The 24,921-nt window shown below is 36.4% G+C and overlaps 1 protein-coding gene across 4 annotated transcripts; it reads right to left on the reverse strand.

Annotated features, from left to right (window-relative positions):
- Positions 1-1,066: 1,066 nt before the first annotated feature.
- On the reverse strand, positions 1,067-23,380 carry LOC131160045 (U3 snoRNP-associated protein-like EMB2271). Of its 4 annotated transcripts, none has more exons than XM_058115342.1 (7): positions 22,682-23,380; positions 21,481-21,823; positions 20,962-21,186; positions 13,787-14,015; positions 11,905-12,080; positions 4,558-4,623; positions 1,067-1,440 (listed from the first exon to the last, which is right to left on the reverse strand). In XM_058115342.1, the coding sequence occupies exons 1-7, from the start codon at positions 23,131-23,133 to the stop codon at positions 1,366-1,368; spliced, it is 1,566 nt and encodes a 521-aa protein (XP_057971325.1). In that variant the 5' UTR covers positions 23,134-23,380; the 3' UTR covers positions 1,067-1,365. The 4 variants fall into 4 exon arrangements, with proteins under 4 accessions (XP_057971325.1, XP_057971324.1, XP_057971326.1 ...); XM_058115341.1 differs by having other exon boundaries at positions 13,778-14,015; positions 22,682-23,366; XM_058115343.1 differs by lacking the exon at positions 1,067-1,440 and adding an exon at positions 2,653-3,080 and having other exon boundaries at positions 13,778-14,015; positions 22,682-23,366.
- Between the last annotated feature and the right edge of the window lie 1,541 nt (positions 23,381-24,921).

Genomic DNA, 24,921 nt, shown 5'->3' on the forward strand with positions numbered 1-24,921 from the left:
ATATTCCTCCACGAAAATGTTACAAAATATGTGCAAAGAATCAAAATGTAGGTACAAAACAAGTAAATATTTTATAACCTTACAAAACAACATTATCATTTTAAAACTATAATATTTACAACACAAATATCTTTGATTGTTACTCTTCTATATTTTTAATTGGTTTGGTCATATTTTAACTAATTTTTTTCCTGTTTAAAATTGAAATTTAGATCTTTAGATTTAAAGGAGAGAGAATTTGAAGGACTCCAAGCTAAGCCAAAAATTAGCTTTCCAACTTTCTTATACAAATTTGAAGAAATAAGGTGAGGTTTTATAATTATTTAATTTCCTTCAAAATTATTTTGCATAATTAAACGAGCTTCTTTTATTTATATTTGAAAATGATACCAACCCCCTTTTTTTTTCCAATTAGATAAAACAATAGTTCGTACTCATTATTTTAATCCTCGCCAAGATGTCTTATTTGTGTTGAAAGATCTAGTGTTGAAAATAAGCTACATAAATTTGCCAAATATGCTATCATTTATTTGAGATGGAATTCAAGTAAATTCATTTAAAATCTTTCTAATTATTATAAATATGAATTGTTACTACTTATTTGAAAATGGGCATCCTCGAAATTTCGCTCGTAGGAAAATCAATAAACAAGATTACTTTTTTTTTTTTTTCAGAATTCTCTCATTCTTAGGTTGACGCAGAGCTCAAAATCTCTTATCTGCAAGGGCAAAATATATCCACGTATAGATGCATTATTCTCAAAGGTTATATTTAATTTGCCCAAGAGAAGAATGCTAATGTATAGAGTTTTGACTACTTAAAAAATAATAATAATATTGACATCATAAAACAAAAGGCAATTTTTTTTATTACAAGTTCATAAAATAGAATTAAAAAATAACTATAAAAATTTATGATGAGAATGCTTATTCCATGTTAACATGGAAAATACTCTTTTATCTTCTAAAACAAATTATTATATCCCCAAAAAACTCTTGAGAAACATGAAAAGTGCTGTGTGAGTGTGTGTGTGTGTGTGTGTGAGAGAGAGAGAGAGAGAGCTCAATTTTTCTTCCCGGGAAATGGTCCCATATTTGGAACCACAAGACATTCCATGTTGAAGACAATCCCTTTCCTCCCTCAATGGTAAAAGACCTCCCCACATCAACAACGTACTCTTCTATTCCCTCAGCGTGATGGTACAAACCCACCAGAATAAAGAAGGCATAACACTTGGAAAAGGATACATAAACATAATATAAATATAAAAAAAGGATAAAAATACAGATCAAAACTGGATCCTAGGAAAATTTGCTTAGCAAAAATTTTAGAGCCTTTAAAAGAATGTTCCCGATCGCCATCTTGTTAGAGGCTTAGGGAATACAAGGCAACTCCGTTCTGAGCAGTTGGACACTTACCCCACCTCCCTAAACGAGGTTCCTGTAATCAAAGCATTACAAAACGTTAGCAATTCGACCTGGCTTCCCACCATCCACATCCCTTCAAGGGGATTGAAGGAAAGACGAGATTCAAAAGGAACTGGAGGGAGGGGAGGGGGTGGAAGACAATATATGTTTAAAATGAGGAGCTGTGATTAATGTTTCAAGTTTGACAATACTTGTGGTTGGTTTTCACAGATCAGTCTGAAGCAGGTGCAATGAACTTTATAAAACAGTTTGACATTATAAAGCTGTCTGTCAACAGGAAAACTAGGTCATGCAAAAATGTGATTATTGACTTTATTTATGGAACATGTCAACTGAAAAGTGATTGACCTTCAGAAAATCCCTATGACTGACATCCAAGTGTAAATTACACCTTCAAGATAGCCTTCTGATGGGCCAAGAGTGTGCTACATTGTATGACCTCAGCACAAGTTTACAGGTTCATATGACTAAATTGAACTGATTGAGGCTGGTTAGGGGTCCATAACTTGATATAATTTGGAATCATCCTAAAATTCAACAATGTGAAAGTCGAGCCACTCGTGGCCACTTCTACTCCCAACATCTAACAGGAAAGCAGCTTCTCTTACTCCAGTTATTGCAAATCACCTCTGTTGGAGATTGCCAACACAATACAAGCCCACACCTGTTCCAGAAAATGATACATCCTATCCCAAATACATGCCCAGTATAATCCTCAGCATTCACAAAAATCTCCACAATAATCATTCACCAGCTTTTCAAATGATAAAACCATCCAGTCCTACACTGGTAGGAATTTGATAACTTTATTTCCTTATCAACAAATAATTTTTTTCCCACAAGGGATCGTGATGTCTTTCTATGGGATCGCAGGTCTCTTTATTAGCTCTTATTTGTGGTGAACAATTTCGTGGAATATAGGTAGTGGTTATGATCAATTCGATAGAAAAGAAGGAATAGTGTGTATTTTCATTGGCGATTTCCTGGAAAAAATCGCTGCATCTTCCTCTGATTCTCCAAGCCACTACATCCACATCACCTCCATGCCTCGCCAATGTCCAGATATTTTTCTCATACACTAAAACAAACATCCCCATCACAATAATATGTAAATAAATAATTCCTTCAATCATTAGAATGATATGTGCATAGTTTGCATATAAATTCAAACCAAATTATTAAAGAATTCAACGCAATAAAAATTGGCAATGAATGCTGGGGAGCCTGTTTTGGATACAGTGCAGGGCACATGATTTCAAATTTATATATTCAGTTTAATGTTTGCACAATTTGGAGCAAGTTCAATTGGTGTTGCTGAACTACTGACTAAAATCTATTGGAGTTGCTAAACTTTCAATTCTTTGAAACAAATCACTGCAGCTTACAAATTGTTGCAATGTCCATAACTACGTCAAATGGAGACAACTCTCCATTAGACCTGCCTCAGTGACAGCCCTGGGACTCACTTTTTTTTTTAGAATTTTTTTATCTACAGTAATAATAATAATAATTTGAAAACAGGAGGGGGCTCGGGTCCCCGCAACCATAGCAAGGGGTGTTTCTAGCAGAGGCACAGGGGCGGTGGCATCATCCTCTCTGTCATCAACAATCATTGCCTTCTCATATGTCCACACCAAGATGGGCCTCAAGTCTCTGGAAGATTACCTCGCAGGCAAAACCTATGTTATCTGGGAATTTTATTAAATCTGTCTCTTCTCAGTACATACATATTGCCATCTAAACTCATTTATATCTCCATCAATGAATGGTTTTGATTGAGTTCTCGTTATCTTTTGGCAATTTGAAGGATCATCTCAAAAAGGATGATAATAAAAATTTACACAGCTACACTGGAAAAACCTGTGGATGCTTTCCCTAGCATCAGCAGGTGGTGTGATTGTGTTCAATGTCTCCTTGCATAATATGGATTCCAAACATTCATGAACACATCTAGCTTGGAGGTTTGCGTCTTCTTTTGCTTTTCCTGTCTTTGTTTTGATGAACAAAAGGGATTATTTTTTTGTTTGTTAATATTCCTTTGAACATGGGTTGTCCACTTTTCACCCCACCACCCCTGTGCCTCTGAATCTTCAAGGGAACCTCTGCCTTTCAAACGATTTGACTCGAAGGGAAAAGGTTGGGAGACATGGAGGGTGCTTTTAGGAGATGTTATAAAAAAGATTTAGAGAACAAACCCAAGGAATCAACTTCCCAGAGTCCCTCATCCTCCCTATTAACAAAACAGTCCAAAATGGAAAGCAATGTGGTAAGCTATGTTAGAAGAGTGATTTAGAGAACATCCCCAAGGAATCTACCTACCAGACTCTCATCCTCATTATTGGAAGGAACAAAACAGACAGCAATGTGGTAAGCTGATCAACCTCGCTCGTTGAGATGCCTGAAAATGTAGAAATATCCCACAAAAGGATACCCCCACCCCCCCCTTTTCAGAAGAAAAGAACGAACTGCTAGGTGCATTGTGTTCATGCAGCATTTTACAATGTGGTAAGTTCATGAAGCTCTATCACCCACTTTGCATTGGGAGTGTTGACACATGATTTTCATCTTATGTTTGTGCAGCATTTAACAAATGATTTTTTATCTTATCTTTGTGCAGCATGTATATTCATGCCCTCAACAGCAGCTCTAAAGAATCAAGAACCAATTTTCCCCATTCCTGGGGAGGAGATCTCCAGGAAGGATCCAGAAGCTCAACGATGGACAAGTTGGACTTGTGGCCGTCTCATTCTGAAGACAAAATTTGGCTCAATGATGGTAAAAGTATGGTGAAAAAGGACCACAGTGAACGAGCAAATATGAAGTGTTCAGTGAACTAAATCGGGCAGAAATTAAAGAGGGGTTTTCTTGATTAATTCTTAGGTTTTTTTAATTTATTTTTAACCTTTAATTTTTGTTTTAATTTCTAGAGGATTTCCTAGCATCGCCTAGGATTGAACTTCTCTTTCTTTCTTAATATACCTTCTTTCCTCATAAAAAATAATCAAGCATCAATTAACACAGGAAAGAGCATATATATCATGACTAATATAACTGACACCCAGAATTTTGATATTAAGCACATGCCAAAATCATTTTCAAAAAATTTTAAAGAAAAATGATGAATTTTCACCTGTCCAACCCCTGCAAGAAGGAACCGTCCAGATTTAGCAAAAGCCAAAGAATTTACAAACCCAGCCTGTACAAGAGAAATTTAGGTAAGCAACATACCAGATTCACAATGACATTCATTAGGTCAGTCTCACAATTAAAATTGAACCCAAAATCAATAGGTGACACTATTAATTAATAATTAATTACATGCGCAAAAAAGGAATAAAAAGTCCCGACTATTTTCTTCAGATCTGTAGAAATGCTAATTCACTAAAAAGCTTTGGTATTTATGCATTGTTCAATGGCGTGACGATGGTTCTACACTATTCTCTGTTTTTGGTGAAACATGAGTAACCAAGCCAAGTGTGCTAAATTCTTGTTGGTGCAATATTGGGATTTCAGAAAAAAACAAAAACGGGGTGGCCTTATGAAAGTGTATGGTTTACGCTATTCTTTGGACTTTGTGGACTGAGAAATTCAAGAATCTTCAACATTAAAACTACTTCTTTATACTTGCTTTGGCATAGAGTAGTTTTTTCTGGTTCTCTTTTGAGCACGCTCTCTTGAGAACTTTTTGGGGAATTAGTTGTCTGACCTCCAAAGGGGCTGGAAGGCAGCACTATTATGAGTGTGGAGGATATGTTGTCCTCCAAAGCTCGTATTTTTGTTTATTTTCTAATGAATGATTTTTTTTCTTATCAAAATAATTAAAAAAAATTGTAAAGATTCACAAACAAGAGTACAAAATGAACTGTACAATAGTGAGTAAAAATTAGAGGTAATCAAAACAAAATTTCAATAAAATTAGAACTAAAACATCTTTCCCAAAAAGTTAAGTAACCTAAGCCACCTATGCTTTAAACTTAGAAAGCTCCTTCCATTCAATCCCTTCAATCACTATTCCTTAGCTCCAAAGGAACTAAAATACTGCAAGAGGAATAAGGGTGCATTTGTTTTCGTGGCTAAGGCTTACAAGATTAGACCAGACTGAAAAATACTGGACTGGAGGATCCTGTTCCCTGTTTGTACTGCCACATACAGAAGACAGGCAAATCATTAATCTAATGGAATCTGAGACTGGCTGGCCACTGCTGGCAGGTTGGTTGTTTTTTGGCAGGCTAGCCTTCTAAGGCCCTCTTGGTCACTACAATCCGCAATCATGCACCAAACTTACACTAAGGGAGTTTAACCTAGCCAAGCCATCAAACAAGACACACCCGCAAGGAACAAGCTTTTCCTTAGTTTCCTCCCAAAATCCTTAGGCAAACAAAAAGCTCACCCATCACAGAGTCGGAACAATCCAATTAATCCCCATTATTGCAACTTTTTGCAATTGTGTACTGAAGAAGAATCTTTCACCGAACTGAAGGAATATGTGCTATCATCTCTCTGTCATGTTTGCACAAAAAGCACAGGTTTACTGAAACCCCCTTCATTTTAAGTTGTCTGAAGTTCAAATGCCTCTCCCAAGTGGCTCGTTAAGAGGCCACTTTTTAAGAAGCCTCAATTTTTTGATTCCCAAGGGAAACAATGACACCTTAACACCATCTACACCCTCATTTACTGACAAACCCAAGATCAACAGATGGCCTTGATCGCCTTTATATCCAAATTCAACAATAAAAGGGGAAAAATTATCAACAAAGAAGGCTAAATTACATAAAGGCTCAACTAAAGCTATTTACATTGCAGGCAATAGGCACATTCCTATTTTGTAGACTAAATCAAGCAGATGCATTCTTATTCCGTAGACTATATGCCAATCTGGTATATACTCCATATTACAGCCTTGCCTGCAACTCCAGGAAAAATCCTCCATTATTCCTCCATAGCTGGATAAAAATATCTGTGGCAGAAAAATCAACTTTAAAGGAAATATATCATTCTATCCACATCTATTTCTGATAGTTAAACTCAGCTAAATTGATGACATGAAATCTCTTCTATTTCAGGTAGCATTTTTTTTTGTGGTATTTGAGCCTTGGTGCGTTATGTGACATACATTTCCCCTTTTTCAATGCATTTTATTCATATAAAAGGCCTAATAAAGCATTGAGCACTGATAATTACTTGACATGCCTTACAAACAGAACATGAATCCCATAATCACATTTTCTTTCATTACTCTGCTGCTAGGAGCACATGGAATCTGATTTTGACGTTGTTAGGAGGGTACTAGATTTTCCCCAGATTCTTTGTATAGTTTTCTGCTCACTTCTTCAGGGATTTAGGAAGGATAAGTAAGGATGCTAAAAAATCATGGATTGCTTTCTGTTTCCTACTTGCTCGTGAGCTAATGCTTTTGAATCCTTTCTAATTAACTAAATTACAACTATGCATCTCTCTTTCTCCCTCATGTGAGGCAATGTAAGGAAGATGATTGTCCTTGACAGGAAAGCCATTGACCTAGTGCTTGACAGAAAGCATGTAGAGCTTCTAAGAATTACCAATTATCAAAGAGAAAGGAATCCATCTTCTTGGAGATGGAGGCAATCACATGGCTCCTCATTGCCTGGGATGATTTATGGAGTTGCAGAAACGAAAGGATCTTGTTTCGAGGATCTTGTTTCCTTCATGGATTGATGCTTCAACTCAAGAAGAATAGATTTAGCCGGTTCCTCTCCCTGAAGGAGATCAACGCAGAATGATGGAGGTACGTGGCTTTTCCTGAGGGGTTCAATTCAAAGGTTTGGACCAAAATCATTTATGCTGTGGCTGAGTTGGGAAGACAAGTGATCCCTCAATCGACTCATGCCATTCTGAAAACCAAGTCCTCCCCTCTCTTAGAATAACAGGCTAACTGCTGCCAATTCCTTCAGAGGTTGAGTTTCCCTGTCCTTAATTTGGTTGTGCCATCAGCCTCTCTCTTAAGGCTGTACAGAAGCTGCAGAAGCAAGGGCTGGAGAAGATGAGTGAAGACACAAGATCCTTTGTGCAGGTCGTTTGGCAAGAGCACAAGGACCCAAATGTATCAAACGACCCTTTTTTCCTGAAATTTCTTGGCAGGCCCTCTTCGACCCAAGGTTTTTTCCTACTTTATGGAACTAGGGGCAGGCCTTCATTTGGGCCACTCCAACAGATCTCAAATAGTTTTCTATTTGGACTCTCCCCATCTCTTACGCCCTGGCCCCTGAGCAGCCCAACTTTTTTGCCCATTTCTCGCATTACAAAGGCCCAACCAATGTCAAGAAACTCTGATCTGCTTTAGAGCTCCTGCCCCTTGCAGACTCATCTCAACGCAGGCCGACAAGCCCAGGTGAGCAATCTGACTGGGAGTCTTCCATGTCCCTGGTAGAGGAGTGCTTGGTGCTATATCCAGTTTCCTTCCCATGCTGTGTTGACTTGAATAACTTGCACGACAGCGCTTCCTCTCCTTGTATCGAAGAGCTTAAAGAACTGGAAGGTGGACATTGACAGCACCAGTTTCAAAGAGCAGGGGTGAGTTCTTCGCAAAATGTAGTTGGTTAGAGGAGGAGATTCTAGTCAAAGAAGGGGATATCAAAAGGGGCATTTGCAATTTTTTCAAGAATTCTATAATGAGCCAGAGACACAGAGAACGACAATTGATGGTGTTAACCTCAGCAACCTATGAATTTCCATAGAGTGATGGCTTGAAAGGCCCTTCTAGCAAAAGGAAATTCTTTAAGCTCCTAGGGGCTGCATGGAGATAAAAAAACTCCCACCCCTGACAGTTTCACCTTTGCTGCGGCTTTTTTTCCCCCTTCTCAAGCAGGATTTAATCTGTATGTTCTAAGATTTTCACAGGACAGGCAAATTCGTGACTAGTATTGACTCGACCTTCGTCTCCTAGATTCTGAAGAAAATGGGGGCTTGTAACATAAAAAATTTCTGCCAATTGGCCCGGTTGGCAGCATGAGTAAGCCCCTTTCCAGAGTCCTTGCTGTGAGTCTTAAAATTGCAATTTTTCAGAAGTTAAAAGGCAGCACCAGCATGCCTTCATAGCAGGTAGGCAGATTATGGACACAGCCCTGATCATGGATGGAGTTGTGGGTGCTTATGCTGAGGAGAGGAAAAGAGGAGCTGTCTGCAAACTGGACTTGGAGAAGGTGTTTAACCATGTGATTGGATATTTCTGCCACATCAGAAGAATGGTTGGGGCAACTCAGGTGTAGCCACTATCAATGTATTTCTAACTCTTCATTCTCAGTACTCATTAATGGCTGCCCTTTAGATTTTTTCGCTCATCTCAAGGATTGAGGCAAGGGGATCCCTTCACCCCCTCTTATTGTTTGTCATGGTTATGGATGTTTTCAGCCTTATGATTAATGAAGCCAGCGAAGGAAACCTACTAAAGGGGATTAGTATTGGAAAGATGAGTACAGATCTGGTTGTCTCTCGTCTTATTTTTGCACATGATGTCATCATTTTTATGAGGTTCACCCTGAGCAAATCCCAATCTCAGGTGCATTCTCCAGGGGTTCAAAGCAGCTTCAGTCTTGAAGATGAATTTGCAAAAGTGAAATTCTCCCAATCGATACTAGCGAATGTGGGCCTTTCTTTGCAGGTCTGTTTAGGTGTAAGCTAGGGGCTTTTCCTATTACCTATCTCGGTCTTCCTCTAGGAGTCAAATTTGAAGATAGATGAGTCCGGGACTCTATGGTTGAAAAATCTGAAAGGAACCTCACTGCTTACAAAAGGAACCACCTATCAAAAGGTGGGAGACTCACCCTTATCAAAAATACCTTATCCAACCTCCCAGTCTGTTTTATGTCTCTCTTCCCCATCCCTGGTTCAATTGCTAAAAGGCTGGAAGGTATTCAAAGGACATTTCTATAGGGGAGCAAGGGTGAGGAGTTTAAATATTATTTTTTTTAAATGGGGGTAGGTTAAACAATGTATACAAAAAGAAGGGCTAGGACTAAAATCTTTTACCACTTTCAATGAGGCCCTCCTACGAATAGCTCTGGAGATCATGAAGGAGATAGAATCATGGAATCATTTTTAAAGGGAAGTCATTGCCACTAAGTATGGTCCACACTATAATGGCTGGGCTTATAAAGACACGAATGGAGCTTATGTTGTGGGAAATGGAGAGAAAGTTATCCTCTGGCTTGATATTTGGTGTTGCAAGTCTCCACTTGGCAAAAAAATATCCTTCCATCTTCAGGCTGACCTGCAATAAAGATGCCCTTATTAGCAAGCACTTTCACATGGGAAATTCTGGAACATTCCCCTGGTTAGGAATGCCTTTGATTGGGAAGCTGACAACCTAACAGAATCTTACAGTAGCCTTCATAAAATCTAGTGCCAGAACACAACCAAAGAGCCCAAGTGGACCCTGGATTATAGATGGGAATTTTACAGTTGGACCCAACCATAAACATCTCATCTCTCTGACAGAAAACAGCAGCAAATTCCCCTGGAAGAACATTTGAAGAACTGCAGCCCCCAAAAAGGTTGCTTTCTTCAGGTGAGAGGTAACTCTCAGAAAATCTATTACCATTGACAGTCTCTTGTTAAAAGGTGTTGCATATGTTTGATCGGGCTGAATATTCTCTTGCACTGCTCCTGGACTAGAAGTTTCTGGAATTTGGCCATTTCCCTTATCACACAAAAGTGCACAACTTCCAGAACCGTGGAGGGTGGGTTATGGGCTTGGAGAGGTATCCACCAAATAAGGAAAGAAGGAATGCTCTTTCCCTCATTGCCCTTGCCATTTTTTGGTCATGTGGAGAGAAAGAAACAGGAGAGCTTTTGAAGGATCAGCTTCGCCACTTTATGTTGTCAAACCACTGGGACTGCTACTGCATCTAATTTGCATACTGGGCTGTCTGCGAATGATTTTAATGTAATCCTCGACTTTTTTGACACCCTGCAGTGTGGGGATTTTCCTCGGTCATGTACATTCATTGTAAATGGGCGGCATCCCATGACGCCCTTTATAAACTTTTTTGCCAATAAAAAATAATAATTAACTGATTTCCAGCAGGATTAGATGGCTTTGTTGTATAGATTTTTTCTCTTAAAAAAAAAAAAAAGAGTAGAAAGGTATCTTAGCCTCTTTTTTCTTAGCATATAGTATTTGACATCAATAGAATGTCCAGAAATTCAAATAAATATAGAAGATATCATAGAGTTAGTCATGAAATTAAACTAATATGTAATGGGAATATAAACATGTAATGGATGAAACCACCATTACCCAGTAATTATCACCACCAAGGAACCTAGCTTGTTATATCAGGCATAGGGATGACCTGTAGTAATTTGGTTCGCAGATTGAGTTGGTAATACAAAGCAAGGGGGTGGTGGGCACATGCATGACTACCATATGAAAAGGAGGGAGAAATAAAAAAAGGGGGGGAGGGGGGGTGGCTACTAAAAGCAGTTAAAAACAAATAAAAGGACAGGCATGGGCCAATTACTTCGGAGCAGTCATGAAAAGTAAATTGAATGAGGTGGGGTTAATTTTGGACCTCTCACAATTATTAACCAAGTGAAGAGTAAAATGCAAACTAATGTATCAATATATATAATAAACAGAATAACAAATGATCACAGGTTTTAATTAATATACAAACAGCTAAATCAGGTCAGAGTATAAAACCCAGAACTAATATACAAGATAACACTTTAAATCCATGAAACACTAATATGATATGTCTTAATTTTATAACACCCCCCTTGGCCCCTCTCCATTCCACCCAAAAAGAATCTATTTATTACTGTATTTTCCTTGTACAGAGAAGATTTATGCCATGAACAAATGTCTAAAATAACCCGAGCCAATATACAAAAGCACAACAATTCAAAGCATCCCATGTTACTTCAGAACTAAAAAGGCTAGGGATGCAACAGAATCCTAGTGATTAAAACCCTGGCAGAAAACCACAGTACAACTTACACAAAATACCTAACCATGTCAACAAAAAGGTGTCCCCGAGCCACAAGGGCTCCCCGCTTTGCGATAGTAAGGGGAGGGGTCATCACAGTGTACACAGCCTTACCCCTGCTTTTATGCAGAGAGTTTGTTTCTTTGGACTCCAGCCCATGACCAACCGGCCAGTTGGTTACAGAGGAGCAACCTTACCGTTGATCCAAGAACTGCCCTCAAAATACCTAACTATGCCAGTTGTGTATTAATGAAACAAAGCATTGAAAGAGTTTTACGCAGCTCAGTAATTTTCCCAATATAATCTTGACCATTCTTAAACTTCTTTTCATTAACCAGGTACCAGCAAACAGCATTCTTCTTAAATACAATCTCCAAAAACTAATGGAGTCCACAAATTTCAAAACTATTTTAAGGAAATATCAATCTCAATGACAGCATCTCTCCCCATAATGGCCATATCAACCGAAAAATTAAAAATCATTTTGGTTTATGCTAGTTGCTTTGACTTACCAATGGAAGATCAACTAAAGGTCGAATGTCTTTGGTCTTACTTTCAACAGCCCACAAACGAACAGCACCATCACCAGCCGCTGATGCAGCAAGATCACTGCCTCTACAAACAGTGACTGAACTGATCCAGGAATTTGATGAACAATATTTATTCTCAGGATTGCACTTTTCATTTTCTGCAGGGCAAAAGTGAAAAGTAATAAGAAAATACCAGGCAACTTAAATATGCATACTTTTAAAAAAAAAAAAAAAAATCTAGAAAGAATAATTTTAATTTATAATTATACGAAACATGATTTTTTCATAATTCTAATCTCAAGATGAAAAAATAACAACACAATTTAAAAAAAAAGCAACAACCAAATTATAAGGGCAAAATAATAAATTATTATGTATTTTCTCATCCCATTTTTCTGGATTATGCAGGCCCACACAATAAACAACTAATCCTACACATGCAAAATTAAGAGAGGTGGTAGCCCAGCATCCGCAGGATGGAGGAGTTGACTTGTCAAGGGCTGCTTGGCAAAGCCAAGGCCACTGGAACTATACAGGTTGAGTGGACCAAATGAAAGAGAAGCCGAGAGTCGAAGCCAATGGTAGAGTGTGTCAATTGAAAAGGAAGAAAACCCAAAATCTAGCATAGAAATAGAAGTAATGACATTCAAATCTCAATTCTCCCAAGATTTTTGGAGGGGAAGAGAAGGAAGACCTTGATGAAATCATCAAATTCAACAGACTTGCTTTCCTTCCACAAGCGTGTTTTGCATTCAGAGTAGTTCCTCCATTTCTTTCAACACCATTTTCTAGGTATGCACATTTCTGAGAAACCCAAAAACCTTTTCTTCCTTATAGCAATATGAGGAGGAAAGAAAAAAAATCAATACTGAAAAATATCAAAGCCCAATCCCAGCAATAAAATCACTGAGTCATATCTCTGGCCTCCTCATTTTGCACGAAGCTCACCATTCATGAGATTTTCATTTTAGGAGGAATCTCAATGACAGAAACCAATGAGCTTGCTTTTCAGACTATTGTGCTTGATTCTTTTCATGTCCAGTTGGAAAGGGAGAAAAACGTTGGAGTTTACATATTTCTGGGGAATTCTCTTGTACATCTTTATTTTCATTTGACCCATGATACTAATGTCAGTGTCTTTGCTATCTATTCATTAATCTGGAAAAGATAAAGTTCTTAAAAGATCAAAGCTTTTTCTTGGACAGCAATCCTTGATAAAATCCATACTAATGACTTGCTTAAAGCAAAGACCTAACAAGGCCCTATTGCCCGGTGTTGTGATCTTTGCTTTACAAGTGGGGAGAATTGCTCTTACTTGTTTGTAATTGTCCCTCTCATGGGTTCTTTAGAATAACTTCTTTGGAATTTTTGGCAAAAATTGGGTGTGCCCCTCTTTGGATAAATTCAGCACTATTATGGATAGGGGGGATTTGGCAAGAAGAAAAAGAAGAAAGCTTTGTGGCATTGTATTATTCTGGCTATCATTTGGTGTATGGTTGGAAAAAAATGCTAGAATCTTCAAATGGGTAGCCACATCTATTAGCATGCTTTGGCGCATAGTGTTGTTCCTCCCTTTTGTGCTTGGCAAAGGGTTTCTTTCATCATGTATCCTTGGAAGACTTACAGTGGGATTGCTTGGAATTATTATATTAGAACTGTCATGTAACTATTTTCGTTTTCTGCCTACTAGTTTTCCTTCCTTAATGGAACCATTCCTTGTCCTCCCTGTCTTATTTTCTTTGTTGTGCTATTTATTTCTTTAATATAATTTTTTGTTTATTTTAAAAAGAAAGGATACTATTTAAAAAAGGAAAATCATGCTTTCCAACAGAAACATAAAAATCAATATTTTAACCTGTTCTACCTATGTGACCATTGATAGTTCTTCCATCATCTCTTCGTTCAAAGTTCTTGTGAGTAGCTAACAAAGTATGCGCGTTCTTAACAATGAAAACAGGCTTCTTCCGTAGTAAGCTCCAAAGCTCAATGCTTCCATCATCAGAGCCGGATAAAAATTCATCATTACTAATAAAACAGCCACACTCCAGAGATGATGCAGGGGCACGAAATACCAACCGTGACTCCTCAGGGACCTATTTTGCAGAATGAGAGAGACAGAGGAAAAGCAACACATAACTGATTAGAAAAAAAAAAATTGCACACACGCTACAGGGGAAACAACACAATTACTCTGTATAATCTAGAAAAACAAAATAAGATGACAATGAAACAATGTAACCATATGCATTCCCAAGATTATGTGAATATCGGTTCAATCATAAAAGAGGATCAATTGTACTTGTCCCCTACAAAATACAACAAATGGTAGCTTCCTCTATACTTTTATTTGAGCATTTAACCACCTAAGTTGTATACACTGTGTATCCTATCAACTATCCAAACATATGAGCAGGCAAACAACCGAAATAGAGAAAAATACCCATTAAATTTGAATAAATTGCATTATACCATTTATCTGGACAACTTGCTCAGAGATGGATATCATGAGTTCACATGGTTTTAAAAACTACAAAAAGTTAGGATATAATCTTTTCATTGCCTAAATGCATATGCTGGTGATTTTTAAGGTTGTTTCTCTAGAAAAATAACAAGCAACAAATCTATGATCTTATTTTTTTTATTACAAGGAAGCTGTAGCTGAAATGGGGGTGACTCTCATGAATGATAACCATTCTGGGCAAGCTTTCATACCCCCTCTTACCCGAAAAAAAAAAGGACAAAGTGGATAATTGATTCTGGACTGCAGGGAGAATGGAAAGAAGCAAGTGGGAAGAAAGAAAAAGAAGAATTAGAAGACCAAGAAAAAGAAGAAGACGCTGTGCAGAAAGATAGAGAAGAAACACTGGACATTCTGATTTCAAATTGATAACCAACCCCAACATACCAGTGCCAGATGTGTAACCCAGGCACATTTCAAGCAATAACCTTAAGTAACAACAAATACAAAATAAACAAAGTTGACCAAAGGCTTCCAAATGCACTAAAATCTATGCTTGAAGTATGCATGCTGAATAGCCATCCTACATTGCTGTGACAGTCCTCTGTCATATTCTCATGGATGAAAAGACCTCAACTCTGAAGTGAGTGACCACAAATACCACTCCAAGAGCTGGGAACACTCTCGAGAACATCATCCTCAGCGAGCCATGTAGCATCCAAAGCAGCCTGATGAACCAAATATCATTGAAAACCACAGAAAGAAGAATCAAGAAACTCATTTCCAATTTTCCAGAATACCCTTGAGCCCTTGATTTTATCCTATAGTTGAGAAATGTGACAAGCTTGAGGGACTAGAATCTCCATGAGTACTAAACGACAGGGCAGTAGGCTCAAAGGTGCCTCAGTAAGGTCTCAAATCCTCTAGAAAATAAGACACGTTTATATGATCAAGCAAATGAAACAAATATGTGTCAGGGCAAAGTTTCCTAAGTGTGGAAAATAGGCCAATGGCACGTGAATGGAGCTTCTTAAAGGAATTTCTAGGGTAACATAAAGCTCTAAAGTTAACCATGACATATCACTTACATAAAATTCTCCAGCCCTTCAATGCACAGTCACAAGTTTATAATTCATGTTACTTGTGGTAGCTTAGGCCATGCAACTCATAAATGTCACAATTGAAAGACTTCAAAGAGTGGCAATTAGGTGGTAAAGGAACAATACCCATAGTTGCACGTGGTTTGTAGCCAAAGACACTCAAAAAAGACTCCCAATTGCCCTATTTTTCTCCCATTACACCTCTAAAAAGATCACCTGAACTATGATTAGATTTAACAACCTCAATCTTACCAACCATTAAGGGATACGTAGGAGAAAAATCAAATTAGTGCCACACATCTTCCAAAGTGCCTTCCAAAAGTGGCTAACAAACTTAAGGAACATCGATTTAAAAAACAGTAGTGGACGCATAACAGTAACAGTCATGGAGTAACGGTTGCACCCATCATGAACATTATGAAATGGGCAACAAACACTCCTGTCAATGAATTCAATTTTTGCATTAGCAAACTGTTAAATACATATAGATTCACATGTTTTGATCCCAGAAGCCTACATACTAATGTTTTTTTTTCATAAGTAGAATCCTACACACTTATGCTTTAAATGACTTGTAAACAATTTTAAATCACTTCAACTAGAACATATACTACAGGTATTGCATGTCCTCTTGGTTGTTTTAGTTGCTATTGGTAACAAGAAGCATGCATTCGCTGCTTTTCACTACTTTATTATTTATAAGTTTAAGAAATCATAAATATAAATAAACACAAAATATAGAATGTTCATCTATTAAACAAGAACAAAAATGCATAGCAATAGAACATATTTTGAATCCAAATTAGGTGTAAGAAAAACATTTTAAAAAAAAAAGAACTTAAAGTATGCAATTATGTAATTTTCACTAGAGGATAAATAAGGTTTATTTGAAGTTCTGAATGCTAGTTATAAAAGAAATACACACTAAATGGCCAAAAAAAAATTAATTCAAAAATGATTTTTTTCTTTAAAAAATTGCTAACTAAAATAAACCAAATTAAAATTGAGTTTAAAGAGTGAAAAAAAAATGCCAAAAAAAGGCTCAAAAACTTATTTTAGTCATTCACCACCAATATGACAATCTAATGGTCTGTAGTAGCATGTAATGGTCCGTAATGGCGATTATGGCAATGTAATGGACTAATGACCATTATTATGGTTGTGAATCAAGGGCCCTTTGAGATATTGTCTTGAAACAATATAGGAAGCCACCATAATGTCACATAACGCCACACCAAATTTTAAAACTATGATATAGACGCTATAGAACTCGGCAAACCATGCAATTTAACCTCCCCAAAGAACAACTTCACTAAATGTGCTGCATCAGAAGTCTTACTACAGGGGGTGAAATGTGCCATTTTGAAGAATCAATCAAGAATCAACTGCAATAAAGATGGAATCATGTTCTTTTTATATGACACCGTCCAAGGCCCTCAGGGCACTCAAATAAGCACCAAGATAACAGGCCGGACCCTCAACCCTCTCTGCTTAAATATAAGGTCTAAACCCAATTGGAAGTCACAGCCCACTTGCCCCAAAGACTCAAACCGTGATGTCCACAGAAAAACCTTGAGTTACCAGCTAAGCAATCATTGGGGCCATAAAGATTGAATCATGTTCTCAAAATTTTTCCACCCCTATCTACTTAAGTACAAGTTTAATCTCAAGCAGGAAGTTGTAGCCCCCAAGGCATGAAACCCAGTGTCTGCATGAAAGCCTTGATTTTACCAACTTAGTAACCATGCCACCCAGAGGGGAGGGGGGTGGCGGCGTGGCAAAGATTGAATCACGTTCTCAAACTATTTCAGTGTATCCAAGAACAAAACGCATACTCAAGTCTCTCCAAAGGCATGTGAAGCAGAGGAAGATGGGTATAAAGGCCAGTATTTTGTTTCCTAGATTTACCTAGTTGATAAGAAAAACACTCGAAGACTTTCCTAGCTACATCCCTTTGTAAAAAAGACAATAAAGCCTATCCTTAGTTAAGGCAAGGTCTTATCTCTACCCAAATGACCAGGTTACTACCAGCATGCAATTCCTAAACTAGGAAATCCTTAAACGAAATGCAGGGGATGCGTAACATCATGACCCACATCAGATATAGATGAATGAGTCTACAAACCCTCTATAGAACTGACTCACCTCCTAAAAAATGAGCCCAAAATCATGACGACCAAAATACTCATCCTTCAAGAGCTCAAATCCTATGACCACAACACTCATGAAATGTTAACCGTCTAGCTGAATCAAGAAGTCCCAAGGGAACAATGTTGCAGAACAATGGTGTACTCATTAAGGAACTCTACCAAACAAGAAACCTTATTACTAAACTTTTTTTCCAGTAATATTGTGTTCAATGACATAGTAGTTAGAATCGTACAATTTGTACCGGGTAGAGCAAAAACAATTCAAATCTCGTAGGTGAATCGCAGAATGATGTGAACCGTAGGTCAATCATAAGATTCGCCTAGTGAATCGTAGAATTTAATTGAATCGTACAAATTGTAAGATTCAGTTTTTCCTTGATTTAGTTGGATCCTACCGCTTCAAAACCCATTCAAAGCCTTCAAACCTTTTTTTTGTGCACAATGACATTCCATTTGTTATTTATGCCAGTTTAGAAGAGAAGAGAAAAGGTTCGTCGACCTTCTCATTTTGCACCTCTATTTTCTACTGAGATGTCATTGAGAAGAAAACCTGCACCTGGAGAAGAAAACCAGCTTGCCCTTTTGCCATTGAGAAGAAAGTTGGTTGACCAGGGTGGGTAAGCTTATGGTTGCCTTCTCTAGAATTAATTTTTAAAAAAAATTAAAAAAATGGTTTTTAAAATTTTTATCAGTTTTATTTCTTTGTTTTTTATTTACTTTTTCTTCTTGTTTTTTTAGCGTTTAGAGAAGGCCCATGCATTAAAAATGGGTTTTTTATTAAGCATCATGAAGTTCAAATTTTTATTTATTTATTTTTTGATTCATTCCCTTAAAAACCATAACTTCAAATTTTATTTATTATTTCTTGATTCCTCCCCGTATTATTTTTTTTCAAAAAAACAAACACATAAATTTTTTATTATTATAACATGTTTGAGTTGCACCACAAAAAAATTTTATTTTTCTTTTTCAAAATATTTTTCTTGCACCCTGATCTTTTTTAGTGTATCCTTATAGACTTGGTGCTTAGTTTTGATGGTTAAGCTTTTAGTTTATCAACCCACACTTGTTGACATTTCAATGTATTTTGCTATTTTGTTTGTTGTACACATGCATGTCATTTAGAATTAAATTTTCAAATTTTATACCGAATCTTACTATTCGATTCGATTTGATTAAAATTCTCGATTCATGAAATTGAGATTTCAATTCATGATATGAATCTCGATTTGACAACTATGTTCAATGAATAGAGGCATGATTGCAATTTCTGGCCTTTTCGCTGGAAAGAACAGTCAATGATCAACTGTTCTGATATTTTCCCGCAATTTCATAAAGTGTTCTGTATGATATTGCGGCAGCGTGGGATGGAATTGGGTTTGCTCTCATACAAATCAATACTAGAAAGCAAGGATAAAGGAAAGAAGTGGAGAGAGAGAGAGAGAGAGAGAGAGAGAGAGAGCAAGGGAAGAAAAAGAGAGAGAAAGAAGGGACATATTTATGAACAAAAAGAAACACAAGATACACGAGGAAAATCAATTCTGACATACGACTACAAAATTTACATATACTCCAAAAGTATACACAATGTTACCTAGAATGTGGAACTTTCTAGTTCAAGGAATAGGAACACGATCGCAATAAGAATGCTTTAAAATGTGGAATGTTAGGGGTGTACATAAATAGATATATATTGGTGAAAAAATTGTAATGGCACTTGTATATTTTGGAGAGGATGTTGAGATGTTTCTAAAGGTAGAAGAGATTTTTTTGTTGAGAAATAATTAATAATGATAGAAATAGAATTAAAATATGACGATTGCAACCTTTTAACTAATAAAAATTTATGTCATGTGAAAATATTGAATTAGAACTTGGAGCATTAGATTTAGCGTTCTAGAATGAAAATGTTCCATGTTTTGGAATGTTCATACCAATACGTGGTTCGCTAGGGAGTTAGCATTTTCTAGTAACTATGTATGCAATAAGTCTCAAATAAAGAAATATAAAATAAGTTTACTACAAGCAACCTGGTGACCCAAATCGACGCCTCAAGCATGTCAAATAGGCAGCCTAAATGGCGATGATGGTACTCCTCCAATAATGCAACAAATTTAGATTTAAAGGATACTTCAGTATATTTGTATTGTTTCTCATTTATTTATTAGTTTGTTTTATTTTTTTATAGAAAACAGAAGCTTTATTGAGAATGGGATGATAAACAGATATGATAAAGGAGAATAAGTAGTCCACTCATGAAAACAGAGAAATGAATAATAACGTCAATTTACTAAAGAGACCCAGTCCCATTGTCATCTTAAACAGCAACCCATAAAGCAGCCTGCAACATACATGCACAATATGCAACTTATATTGTTGGTTGCCTAAAATAAGTGTAGGCAAAATTTTCCACTGGTAGTATAGTTTGAGGGAAAATGCAATTGATCCTTAAACAATAATACTTCAAGCATAAAAAGATAATCTGGAGAAAACAGTCTATCGCCCAGAAAATTAAATGGATATGAAGTGAAGAACAAATTGGTGGAGAATAAATGGGACTGTGACAGACATCAGGATTAACCAGCACAGACTTTCATCAATGAGTCAGGGGAATGGAAACAGATCCAATAACCATGCCCTTTCCATCCTTATTGAAATTGAGTATCAATTTGGATTTGGAAATGCGACTGAAATTAGTACTAGAACATGACATTTTTAATTGAAGCATGAGGAACTGTAGACGGACACAGAGAACATATGGAATCAAAAGACAGAACATTGTAAACAAAATGCAAATGTGACGACTATGCAGCATGTAACAAAAACTGCAGACTACTCTCAGCATGCAAAACATGAAAATTGGGGAACAGTTAATCAAGATAGAATACAAATTGTGAATAAGATAGATGACTATATGTCACATTGGGTGCAAAAAGTACATAACAGAAAAAAAAATAAATAAATAAGTGAAACTAATTCTATGTTTATGGACATTATTCTGTCTTATTGATGAACCATAGGAATGCCAACAGAATAAAAAACTAATTTCTAAACCCATAAGGCCATTCTTGCAATTGTGTAACATAAAAATGGACGAAAATAGAAGTTATCCATGTGCCTGTAAGCCTGAATAGGTGGAAAAAATGCACAGGGCAGAGCAAATGTAACACATAAATAATTAAGAAACTAATTCTGTTTTATTGGCAGGTTAGAATGTCAACAGTAAAACTATTTTTAACCTCAGAAGGATTATTTCACAAATAAATAGATGAAAAGAACAATAAAAAATACATGTGCATGGATTTTTTTAATAAAAGAAAATGTTGCTTACCTTCCACAACTGCATACTTCGATCACGCCCAACAGTCAAGAGCCGTTCTTTTCGTAGGCAATCAATAGACAGTACTTCACTTTGGTGACCAAAAAGCGTGTTTATGTAAGTTCTATCCTCTGCATTCCAAATTTTTATGGTTCGGTCAAATGAACCAGAAAACAGCTCGGTAGTCCCCAGCCTAAAGGTTAAACATGACACAGGTCCTCTGTGACCTGGAAAAGCCTGGTAATTGTAAGCAACAAGTGAGAGATCCACATGCCATTGAGTTTTCAATTGTAAGTCTTACCAGGTTTGATCATTGTTAAAAATTAAAAGTAATTGGTCAAGAATTTTCAAATTAATTACTTTAAAGGTCTTTTTAGATTTTTTTGAGTTAGAAAAAAAAAGGTAGGGGATTATTTACCTGTATATGCTCTCGCGTACGTGTAATTGGTCAAGAATTTTCAAATTAATTGCTTTATAGGTCTTTTTAGATTTTTTTGAGGTAGAAAAAAAAAAAGGTAGGGGACTATTTACCTGTATATGCTCTTGCGTACGTGTATCCCACAAATGAACATGGCGATCCAAGCCTCCACTTGCCAAATACCGACCATCAGAGCTAACAGCCAATGCTAGAACTTTTTTACTATGTTTGGCAGCTCGACATTGAGGATCCTTGCAACCATGGGACCTAAGCACTTCTTCACTGGGCCACTGGTACTTTTCACCTTTACCACTATCAACATCCCAATGAATAATGGTGCCATCCTTGGATGCTGAAAAACCCTTCAAGTCATCCTCGGATAGAGCTATAGCTGTAACAGACTGCCGGTGCTTCACCAAGAGCCGAAATTCATCTCTAGTTTCTGACTTTTGCACCCTATGTTGGTTGCGGTAGAAGGTATAAGCCTCCACAAAATATGGTTAATAGAAAAATAAATTTACCAAGAGAGAAGCATGTACAGGCGGAGTAAGCAGTCTCCCCAAAATATTTAAATATTCAAAGAACAAAAAACAAACACTAGACTCAAATTCTTAGCCTGGAGATGAAAATTAAAAGTATTTTCACTCTGGCACCACTAACTACTCCAAAATATTATATAAATTTTAAAAACAGAAGAAAAATCATTGTTCCCAACAGAAAGAAGCTGAAAAAGGATGTGTTTTACTTGTAGACTCTCTTTTAAATCATCTATGAACATATTTTTTTCCTTTGAAATTTGATAGGAAAGGCAACATTTGGTTAGAAGTTCTAAAGTACCCACTCATGAAAAAAAAGGACGCATTGATTATTTTGCTCTTTTTTTGTGCATTGATCTTTAGGTCTTTTAAGCAATAGGGTACTTCTCCAAGAAATGTATAAGATGCCAAGGCCAATAATGCATCAAATCAGAACTGTCAAAAAAGATGCCCAGATGTATATAATAATTTTAGGGTGAAAATTAAGCATAAGGTCAATACTCTGTTTAGTTAATCATTCCAAAAGTGATTTCTTGCTCACAGGATCTAAAGCCTGTGCAATTGGCATTGCTATGTTAGCATTTTCAAAGTGCTTTTAAAACCCAACATTGCTTCTCCGGTATATTTTTGCTACTAAAGTAAGAATTCACTCCAAAATAAAGTATCAAAAAAATAAGGAAAGTACTCTGAAAATGCTAGTTCAAAAACAGAACAATACATTATTCAATCAAAATTTAACCGAAAACGAAAAATACCCCGTGGCAGAAATAAACAATACCTGGCAGCAATTGCTCTCCGCACTTGTCCGCTCTCCTCAAGCTGCTCCTGCTGCAGAATCTGTGCCACCAGCGAGTCCCGCTCGCCGCCCTTCTCATCTTCATCTCTCTCCCCCACTTCCTCTTCCTCGTCATCTCGCTGCCGCTTTGCAATCTCCCTGATCTTCTCTACATACTCCTTGGCGACTCTCAGCCTCTTCTCATCTGCAGTCTCGGCTGCCAACTCAGCTTCCTCCTCCGCCGCCCCTTCACTACGGCCGTATAATTGGGAATTGAATAGCTCGTCATCTTCGTCAGATTCGCCGCTCTCAACGATGTCATCATCTTCTGCACCGAGCCTTCTTCTCTTCTTGGATTGGTGGCTGAAGAAAGGATCGTCGATGATTGAGAACTTCTTGCTCTTTTTAGTTCCCTTGCCACCAAAAGACTTCTTCTTTATGCTCTTCGACTTCATGACTCAGCGAGAGAGAGAGAGAGAGACAGAGAGTAGGACTAGGGTTTAAGAAAAGGAAGAGTAAGAATAGAAAAGAGGAGGCAGCTAGGGTTTAACAATGGGCACACAGAGAGCCAATGCTTTAAGCTGTACCTTCTGTAATACACATCACACTCCTCGGAATGACAGTTTAAGCAGTATCAGGGTTTAAGAGTAGGGTTTTGACAGAAGCAAGCAGTTTGGTGTCTGAACAGAGAAGAGGCAAAACTATATGACCCTTGATAGGCGTTTGGCTGATAATATTTTTTTTTTTTTTTATGTTTATTTTGGCATGTTTTATTTTTTCAAATTTATTATTTTAATCAAAATATATCATGTGCAATGTTTATGCAAAATATTTTATAATATTAATAAAACTTTGATATTTTTTTTATAAAAACTATTAACAATATATGTCATAATTGAATTTACAAATATTAAAGTATAAGTATTCAAAAAAAAAAGTTAATCAACATGTTCAAATTCTTTTAAGATAATTCATAAGATGGAAGCACAGTCTCTTAGGACCTATTTGATATCGTTATTATTTTCTATTTTTATCTAGTGAAAAAACATATTATAAAAATGCATTTATTTATGTTGTTAATTTTCTAATTTTATTATCGATTTTCAGCTATTAGTCAAAAAATTAAAAATCAAATTTTATGATTTTTAGTTGTTGCCAAAACTTTTAATATTTAGACATATTTTTCTGGATTAAATTATTTATTTCATACACTTTTAAATTAAAATCAAAATTAAATGATCATATGAATTTAAATATAATTAAAATATATATTTTTTTAAAAATAATAATAAAGCTAATTATATAACATTTTTACTATTTTTTAATTATCTTGTCCAATAAATTTTTTATTGTAAAGTTAATATTGAAAATAGAACAATTAAACAAAATAATTATAATAAATTTTATTTTTATTATAGAAATTTGTTAGTGTGTATTATTTGTAATTTTATCATTTTAATCATATTTTTATAATATTATCTTATTTAAAGATGAAAACGAGCATTTTTTTAGTTAAGTTTTTAACTTATATTAATTTCATAAATGTTAACCAAACAAATTATTGGTTTTTAATTTTTAGTTTCTGTTTTTGATTTTTAATTTTCATTTCTCTAATTTTTAACAATGATACCAAATGATCCCTAAATATCTCTTAATTTTTTCTTCTTTTTCTTTAAGAAGAAAAAATAAGTCCCAAAACCATGTGCATTGAATGACTTTGAAAGTAATATAATTTGACTAATTGTTCCTTTCTTCTTTCATTATGCTATCGTAATTGATTAATATTTACTATAACTATTTATTTATTTTTATTACGTAGGAACTTCAACTACCAACGAGTCATTTGGATCCCTTAGTGCGGCACCAAACCTATGGATTAGCGTCCTCCGTCCCCAGGTATCGCTGATGCTGGTAAAGTCTGAAATGCGGACACGGCTTCTGTACATCAGTTGGACGTTCGGCCAACCCGATCCTCGGGACACATCTTCATTATCATCCATGGTTTCCGACTGGCTCACAGAGAACTCTCACCATCCACGGTCCCCGCTGACTCATAGAGCGAACTCTCACCATCCACAGTTCCCACTGGTTCACAGAGTAAACCCTCACCATCCACAAGTATTGCTGGTTCCGTGAGTGTATCTACCTGAAATTAAACTTCTGATGTTCTTTCTTACTTGCTGATATTTTTCCACCGCGCCATGCCCATGTGCCACTATAAATATTTTTAATACATGATTTAG

Source organism: Malania oleifera, chromosome 7, assembly GCF_029873635.1.
Source record: "Malania oleifera isolate guangnan ecotype guangnan chromosome 7, ASM2987363v1, whole genome shotgun sequence".
NCBI classification, from domain to species: Eukaryota; Viridiplantae; Streptophyta; class Magnoliopsida; order Santalales; family Ximeniaceae; genus Malania; species Malania oleifera.

What these genes read in the sequence shown, in the direction of transcription:
- LOC131160045 (XM_058115341.1), bottom strand. Translation starts at nt 23,133, where the DNA reads ATGAAGTCGAAGAGCATAAAGAAGAAGTCTTTTGGTGGCAAGGGAACT. An exon ending in TGGTCACATAGGTAGAACAG is followed by an intron (nt 12,081 to 13,777) that starts GTTAAAATATTG and finishes TTTGCCCTGCAG; the next exon opens with AAAATGAAAAGTGCAATCCT. An exon ending in CTTTAGTTGATCTTCCATTG is followed by an intron (nt 4,624 to 11,904) that starts GTAAGTCAAAGC and finishes TCTCTTGTACAG; the next exon opens with GCTGGGTTTGTAAATTCTTT.